The sequence below is a fragment of the Exophiala dermatitidis genome (assembly GCF_000230625.1).
Source record: "Exophiala dermatitidis NIH/UT8656 unplaced genomic scaffold supercont1.1, whole genome shotgun sequence".
Taxonomy (NCBI): Eukaryota; Fungi; Ascomycota; class Eurotiomycetes; order Chaetothyriales; family Herpotrichiellaceae; genus Exophiala; species Exophiala dermatitidis.
Window position 1 is genome coordinate 2,093,702 of NW_008751646.1, and position 8,561 is coordinate 2,102,262.

Genomic DNA, 8,561 nt, shown 5'->3' on the forward strand with positions numbered 1-8,561 from the left:
ACGCGTGGTGCAGAAATACCAATAGTAGGCTGGTATTGTGCCGATCGATTCCAGTGGAGACGCTTCGGCGTGTAGACAAGACACAAGTCTAAGGAAAGAAGTAGAGGGGGCCAGAGAGAGGTAGATGGGGACAGAGGGGGAGGGAGATACACGGAGATATAGAGAGGGAGAGGAAGAAAGAGGGAGGGAGATAGAGAGACATATAGAGAGGGGAGAAATGAGAGACAGAGGTGGGAGGCAGCGGATCCAAACTCCAAGGAAAGGGGCAAAAGATTCTCGTAAGATCGTAAAAAGGTACTCTGGTTTCTGCCGTCGCTGCTGAGCCTGGCATGCCTCCTGTGCCTCTATAAACCAGGAAATGATCCGTGTAAGCGAGGCGGGAGTCCGCCCTCTGCTCAACCGTTGCAAAAGCCGAGAAAGCAAAGGATGAGACCTCTCGTTCTCCTGGGCCAGGACTCTTCCGTCAACATCACCCGAGCACAGAGTAGTACAAGTAGAACTGAAATGATCCTCGGCCCAGCCGAGGGCCTACGTGCTGGTATTCATCTTTTTCATGTTGTTGTTATTTCCGAAGTTCCAACCATATCCACTCGAACACTTCAAAACAGGCCTGTCTCCTGTCGCCCGCCCCAGGTATCTTAACAATACGCCGTGGAAATCGTTGCTTTGCCATGTCGCTTGGTGTTTCATCAATCCTTTTCTCTTTTTTCTCCCAGTTTTGTTCGTGACATCGTGTCGTCGTCGGAGGAACACCCTTTGAACAGCAATAGAGTGGGGATGTATGGCATTGCGAGAAGAGGGAAAACGGATGACTAGATGACGGTGATGATTATCAATAACCTCTGCCGTACATACCTCCTGGGGCTGCGCCAGCTGCGCCATGAGGAGGAGACATGAATCCAGCCATGGGCGGCGGTGGTCCTTGAGGAGCGGGAGGATGTTGTCTTGCGGCGCTGGGACTGACGGGCGCTGCCATCTGGGGACGATGGAACATGCTGACCAAGCGACGACCTACAGAAGGTTCGATCTCGGTGCCGTCCCGCGCAATCTTGACCTCACGATTCGAGTTCCAAGGGTTTCTCAGACCTCGGGTCCGATAGAACGGCAGGCGGTCGGTGGACATCCACTTGATCTTGAACGGTTTTCCGAAGCTTTGCGGCGTCGCAGGGCTGGTGGACTCGTAGCCTTCGCCGGACAGGTTCCCGCTATCCTCCTCTGCCGTGTGTTGTTCCTCTTTTTCTCTGTTCTCCACATCCGCCTCCCAGAAGATCGTGCCGCGTGCAGAGTCGTCAATGATCCGACCCCTGGGTGCCGTGGCGGTAGCCGGTGTGTAAACCGTCAATGGGACATCGGAAGGACTGGGATTTGGCGCCTCTGGTCGTGGTTGGTAGTCGAGTTTGGCAGCAGACTCGGCATCGATTGCCGACTCCATCCTGGCGTAGCCGAAGTATTCGCCGGATTTGTTCGCCGAAAAAATCAGATACACGTTCTCGGCTGTCTGCTGGTCGTTAGAAAAGGCAAAAAAAAGACACATTTAAGATTGTGCCGGAAAAAGAAGAGAAAGAAAGAAGCAGAAAAGGAAGGAGCAACTGACCTGATACGCCTTATTGAGCGCCTCTTCATTGTGCGCCTGAGTGGCCCATATACCACTGACGACACTACGTTCCAAGTCCTCGACCGTCAGGCTTTTGACAACAAAGAACTTCTCCTTGACCTTCTTCATAGGTTCAGGCTCGGCTGTGACTGCGCCGTCGACTGTCACAGCTTGCTCCCCTGGCACACCGTCAGGCTGCTTGGCCCCGGCCGAAGCCGAAATCTCGGCCGGCGCTGCATCGACACTTTGCGGTGTGTTCGCTGCAGAAGAGCTGCCGCGGCGCAGTCTACACACCAACCTGACGCCTTGGAAGCGCGAGTCATGGAAGCGGGTCATGGCGGCTGCGCAGCTGGCCTCGGTTTTGTAATTCACAAAGGCGCAGTTGCTTTTCGATATCAGGAAAACACTTTCAATGTCCTCTGTGGCGTCTTTTGAAAAGTGGTCTTTGAGGTCGATTATGTTGGTAGACGGTGGGAGATTGCCCACCCAAAGGGCGTGCCCGGACTGCCGTGGTTTTCTAGGCGGCCCTCTGAGCGCAGATGTCTGTAACGACGAATTCGAACTGGTTCTCCTGATGGCTTCTTCACTTAGTCTTGTCTCCAACTCTCGAAAAGAAGATTGCTCTCACCTTGAGGGTCGAGTTGCTGATAGAACTGCTGTGCCTGCGGATGCGCAAGGCTACTATTCACACGCAAATGTGGTAAAGGATATTGGGGCGCGACCCTGCCAGGGTAGTGGCCCATGTACGGCGCAGGTACATGAGATTGGGCGAATGGTGACTGGTGGTGCTGCTGGTGCTGATGCTGTTGATGCTGGACTGTCGCACCCGCACTCTGAAGCATCGATTGTTGCAACAAAAGGGCCTGGCTTGGGTATGCCTGCGGGCCACTCACCCCGGCCGAGCCGCCGATGAACTGAGGAAATGCACCTTGGCCCTGTCGCGATGGAAGGCTTTGCACATATTGGGTTGGGTACTGTTGAGCAAAGGTCTGGCTGTAATTACCGGCAGTTTGACCAGCAAACTGCGCGCCTTGCTGATACTGATACATCATTGACTGGTTCGCAGATCCGGCTGTAGGAAATTGGTGAGGAAATGGTTGTTGCTGGAACTGTCGCATCGGGTATTCTGGCAAGGCTGCTGCCATATTTGACATATCGAGCGCTTCCGCACCAGGGAAATGAGCCATGCCGAAGTGTTGTCGAGGATAGGATTCAAACTCCATGTCCGGCACTCGTGCTGATGGGGTTGTCGACACAGGTACCGGTCGCTGAGGAGAATGTTCTGCTACTGTCAGTCTTGTCCAGAACATGTATGGGCGTGGAGAACAAACACACCTCTCAAGCTCTCCTCATTCTCATGAGGTGTGGAAATTGCTGGGAGCGGTGGTTCATCACCCATACCTAAGCCTTCAAATATAACAGGAAGTGTAAAGTATTGCTGGACCCAGATGAAGGCCATCAGTCAGCCATGTTGCTCGGGGTAAGACATCAGGCCCGGACAGAAAGAATACCTCAAATAGATACAGCTAGACTCTGCAGACAAGATCGTCCTCTACCAACAGCGAGGAGGCTGAGCGCCCGGGTCGCCCCTATCCGAGTGAGCTCGTTGACTCTGGGAAAGACGTTGATTGAGGTTCCTGATAGTCAGGCACTGGTGTATTCGAGAAGGGAAATGAAACATCCAGCCGGCGCCAAATTTGGAAATGAACGTGAGCTGCCGGGATCCTTCTGTTGTTTCACAGGGCTAGATGAGGAAGCCTCTTCGCTCGTGGCAGTGTCGAACGAGGGGATTAAAGAACGATTGGTTTGCGGCTGGCGTGCAAAAAGAACGAGAGTTAAGAACGGCATGCGTATCCAACCGTGTCTCAAATGTGGCATGACCGGGGTGAGAGTTAAGGACTGGCGGCGATAGCGACGCACATTATACTAGAGCCTGTGGGACACAACAAGTGAAATTCGACAACGGCGCCAGGGTCCACCGCAAATCAGTGGCCAAAAGGAGACCAACAGGAATGATTGGAAAGGACTGGGGACGGTCCCTTGTCCAGGTCAGGGTGATCAAGCCTGGCGGAAGGAGGCCAAACGATTCGGGGAAACCCAGAGAAACTAGGGTTAAGCTCGACCGAAGCGGAAGGTTGATGGTCTACCACAATACCAGAGCCACATCTCGGTGAGCTAAGAGCTCGAAATAAGGACCATGGGTTTTGCCGGCGCACAACGAACATAACGGAGGCCGATTTTGCTGGGCTTCGTTGCATTACGGTCCAGGGCTGCAGCCTTATTGGACGGATCTTTGATGCGATGTTCAGGACCCAAGATGGGTAAAGCGTGGAGATCAGAGCGACGGTGGCATATCTGGCACCAGGCTAGGTCCGGAATGAAGAAGCTATGATCTGGGCCCGGTATTCCGTTTCTCGCAAGCGACCGTGTGTGGCTGAGAGCATCTGTCCGCACGCTGGCAAATAACAACCGACTTGACCAGTAGAGGCATTTCCACAGGCATGAGTGGAGGACAGAACATGGGCTTTCCCATGTGCACACCAGGCATCGATTTTTGTTCGCACCGTTTGAACTTGTGAAATTTAGCCGGTGGGTCATTCAGAGAGTAGTGGCTGTGTGTGTACTCCTCTCTCGGAAAGTTGGGCCGGTTCCGAATACAACAAACTCCAACTGAACGCTCGAGAAATGTTCCGACTTGACTCGCACCATCAAGGCGGGTAGGCAGTGCGTAGTCAAACGGCGCGCTATCAGTGTTGCCGGAGCTCGCGCGGTGAGCGTAGGGAGAAGTGGTTCGGTAGCGGAACGTGGGCGAATGAGCTCGCTGATTCCTGGCTCTTGAGCTGTGGCGACCTTATGCATTCGACCTAGGGATATCATCCGACAAGACAGCTCGCTGTTCCGGGTGTCTCAACTGCCAGGCGATACCAAGCTTGACCATCGCTTAGCTGGAAGGGCATGCATTGTTGCTGGAAGTTCCCCACTCAGTCGCAATAACGCACATTCATTTTCAAGGTTGAAGTTCGACAATTGACCAACTGTCGCATCCACAATGACGCGGGCACTCCAAAGCTATGCACGTGTAAAGCCTAGGGAACCCTGCATCTGCCAATCCATAGCCATGGAGGTGCAGAAGCGAGCTTCCGCTGATGGTTGCTCAACGAGGAGTGGCACCCAGCGCGGGAGGCAAAGTGATGTTTGATGGTTCTGGACTCTGCAGATCTTTATACCATTCTGGTTAAAGCCTCGGTGCGCAAGCCACAGCCATCTGCGTCTGCTTCCAGGGTCCAGCATATCGCCTTCGGCTTCTGTGCCTACCGGTTAGCGAACTACAATCGTACAGAGTTAGAAACCGTGAGTTTTCTCTTAGTATTTTTGTGTGCAAACCACGGTGGGAATGGCCGGTCCTCGTCATAGCATTGTCTGATGTAGGACCCCTGGCGAGACTCATCGCAGGAACTGAGGTTTTTACCCAGGCTATGCCCTGCCACCGGATAAGGCGATGAAAGCACAATCATGACAATATTCGAGTCTGACAATGCTAGAATATCGCTGGATACAAGCTTTTGCTGGGACACAAACGCCTTGGAAGTGAGACTCTCGGCGAAGCGCGTGTAGATCCTTTTGAGACATTCGAGATGGTAAGACTTCGTCCTAGATGCAATGCATGCCATGAAACAGTAGACCAGATTATCTTTTGAGCTGTTGGAAGCCAGCGGACCGCTATGAATTGGTGCTCATTGTCTCTCGAGGACCAGTTTCCCGCATGTCGACAAGTCGTTCTGAGACAGGCGTACAAGGGTGGCCCGGCACCGACAAAAGAACCATCACGCCATTCCCAGCTCCTGTAGTGTCCTGTATACTGCACGACGTTGATTCTGCCGACGATCGTTCTATGTATAGAGGACGACGTGTTTGGTGCTGCTATTAATACTGAATGATGCGAGAATGCATCCTAGGCTCGCATATCGCGAAGACGATCAATCTGTCTACATTCAGCTTGAGCTCGACATCGGCATTGCAGGTGGCGAAAAGCGAAGGAGTGACAATGGGCGGTGTACACGGTACAATGTTCAGGCAATATCACATTGCAGCATACGACGAGGAGGAAGTACAATGGTACCAGTAGCGCCTTGGACCCTGATTGTGGCTGAGCAGATGATGGTGCTTGGTCTAGCGACCGTGGGCATCGTGGGGCCGCAGTAGAAGAAGGATGGAAGATTGGAAGATTGGAATTGAAGGGTGGCGGGTGGCAGGCAGATGGGAATTTCTGCGAATCCCCATTTTCAGGGGAAATCCCGCTTGAGGCTTAGCGCCATGGAACCGGAAAAACTTGACGCGCACTTTCAATTGGGTCAATTCTCGCTGCTAGCCTTGGCGCTCCACCTGTTCTTGTTCCAACCTCACTTGAGCCCGGCTGCCCACATCCTGCCCGGCCTGCGCTTCCCCCCGACCATCTTTTCCACATCTCGCTTTCCCCCTCCGAGTTGGTCGCTTCTCGACAATTCGAGACAAGCCCTCTACATGGTCCTTCCGAGCTTTGTGTCTTTTCGCTGTGCCTGAATGTGTGCCCAGAATAGAACAACTACGCCATCAGTGTCGAGCCGAACGGCACCCGGTCGCTCCACGTCCAGTCACTTATCGAGCAACTGAAGATCCTACTACTTTGTACTGTACCTCTTCTGACGGCGCACAAGACCTTGAGACAGGTTGCCCTATCTCGGGAGTGGAAGTTTTGGGCTCGCATCCGATTGGGTTTCTCAGCCACTGCAGGTTGGGTCCAAGCTGGTGTGGAGGCACTACCAGAGGCTTGAAAGCAGGGACCTCAAGATTGCGCTAATGGTTCTAGCCGCATTAGTCGTCTCTCCAAGTGGTCTTCTGGTGCGGGAGAAGCAAATTTTTATGCCACCACCTTTCATGTGGACAGCTTTCAACCCCAAATTTCTTTAGGATAGACACAGGCGAGGCGCACGCGTCGCTCTGCTCCTTATCAAAAATGACTCGGTCCTGCCGATTTATCTGTCACCTCACCCCGAACTGTTCGAGATGCGATTGGTATCCACTACGCCAGCGGCCAGTCCATCGCTCGTAAATGAGCTTGGGCATCAATGGTACTTTAGAACCAAATGGTATGGAGCCTAGGAGTGCAGAGCTATGCTAGGAACAATTTTCCGCGTGACATACCAGGAAATGTCGGGCCACGTCGGCACAGGACCCAGCACGGGTCGGAGCGGCAACGTCAAAGCATCTACCGTTGTTGGAATGTTTCGGAGGCTTTCTGTCCAGGTCAAGTTGACGAAAAGTCTGGACCGATGTTCAGAGGTGATATTATGCAGGTACTATTCACCGCCTATGGGTCGCGGCATTGATTAAACAATGGTATCTACGCCATCGTTTAGCACGCCATCATGACGTACCATTCAGACAACATACCGTCTCTTGATGTTCATGGGATTGTCGTTCCATTCTGCGAATCAAACCACCCCAGCTAACCCACAGTCCGAGTCAAAGGAGTATTTGAAGGTACATCCCCTGTACCCTCTATGAGGTTCTGCCTTGGGTGATATTCCGCTTGTCCCTTGCTAGACTGGTTGTTCTCTGGCCAGGCTTTCGCCGCGGTTTCAGACCGTCAGCCAATCATGTCTGAAATGGCTGCTCTGTCAAGACGTTGTTGCCAGACTATTACCATGTACCAGAGCTAGACTTGAGGGTAAGCGACCCTGGGGTTGATTTGGCGTAATGACGGCGCGATCGCTGTGTTGCAATGTTGGTATCTCATTGGTTGCAAGCCGATACACTGGTCGCATGCGTGCTGTCAGGGACGGAACTGTCAAGACGATGGAAAATATGCTCCCTCATCTCTCCATTGGATCTGGTACCTCAGGTCGACAGTCACGTCTCAACAATCCAAGCAGAAGACGTATCTCTTGTCCACTCCTATTCACTGCTTCAAATTTCGCTTGCGTTCATGTCCTTGTGCGATCTGCCGCGCTCCCAACCGCTCTCATCTACCTCTCAAGATTGTTGACCTCTGAGTCTGGCCCAATCAAATGACCAACTCTGTATCTTGGGACGGGCTCCCCCGAGATCTCCCCACCAGGCCATACAAACGGGCACGGCACGGCACTACATTGGACCAGATGCTCCCACAGCCTACCGGGCCATGACTGGTCGGGAGCCGGCGCTTCTGGGTTTCGAGGTTGCATCTGGTCCTTTCCACCGGATATCAACCGCCCGGGGGACTGTTCCTTGTGGCGGAAGCCCCTTTTGCATATTGGGACTGTGCACTGGCTCTAACTTTGGTCCAGATGGTACCTTATGTTACAGTCGCTTCGAGTCCACAGACCTTTGCACACTCGTCCCGACTCAACTGCCGGCGTCTCTACCACACGGCTGATTCCTTTTCATTCCATTTCCGGTGTATTGGTGGGTACCGTTGGCTGGAAATCTAGCATCCACTTGCCTGCCTTCTGCAGTAACAAAGGACGCAGCGCATCCGAACAATGAATATTTTCTTGAGGCCCTCAATGACTGCGATGGCGAGCCCCCTCCGAGCAGCTTCTGTTCAGAAACTCCTGTCCCTGGTGAATGACGGGAACTAAGTCTTGAATCCCCTTCATCAACCCACAAATCACAAGCTCAATGTTTGATCCCGTCTGAGGGAGAGGCGCACCTTCTCCTTGGTCAATTTGGATTTTCTAACCTGCGAAGACTCGGCTGACACTCCCCACCAAGTCCCAAATTAAGAATGCCCCCGGTGCATACGTTGCTGTACCGACTACCAAAAGAACACTTACAATGTCTGAAGTGCGAACAGAGCTCTGGAATCCTTTTTGTTTCCCCGTCCATTTCCTTCCCAAATCCATCATCAGGATCCCAGATGCGACCAAGACGTGGAGAGACAATGACAGAGGCGATCAACAGCCAGCATTAGAACAATCTTCGAAGCAGTTCTGAAATAGGAAATACA

At 52.9% G+C, this 8,561-nt stretch overlaps 1 protein-coding gene across 1 annotated transcript; it reads right to left on the reverse strand.

Moving 5' to 3' along the window:
- Positions 1-262: 262 nt before the first annotated feature.
- HMPREF1120_00750 (uncharacterized protein) lies at positions 263-5,800 on the reverse strand. The gene is made up of 5 exons (XM_009154752.1): positions 3,106-5,800; positions 2,930-3,032; positions 2,223-2,876; positions 1,595-2,172; positions 263-1,498 (listed from the first exon to the last, which is right to left on the reverse strand). The coding sequence occupies exons 2-5, from the start codon at positions 2,991-2,993 to the stop codon at positions 833-835; spliced, it is 1,962 nt and encodes a 653-aa protein (XP_009153000.1). The 5' UTR covers positions 2,994-3,032; positions 3,106-5,800; the 3' UTR covers positions 263-832.
- Positions 5,801-8,561: the final 2,761 nt, after the last annotated feature.

Excerpts from the sequence above, each read along its gene's own strand:
- HMPREF1120_00750 (XM_009154752.1), bottom strand. The coding sequence starts at position 2,993 with ATGGGTGATGAACCACCGCTCCCAGCAATTTCCACACCTCATGAGAAT. Across the intron at positions 2,173-2,222 it reads TCAGCAACTCGACCCTCAAG|CCATCAGGAGAACCAGTTCG; the intron begins GTGAGAGCAATC and ends TAAGTGAAGAAG. Across the intron at positions 1,499-1,594 it reads CGCTCAATAAGGCGTATCAG|ACAGCCGAGAACGTGTATCT; the intron begins GTCAGTTGCTCC and ends AACGACCAGCAG.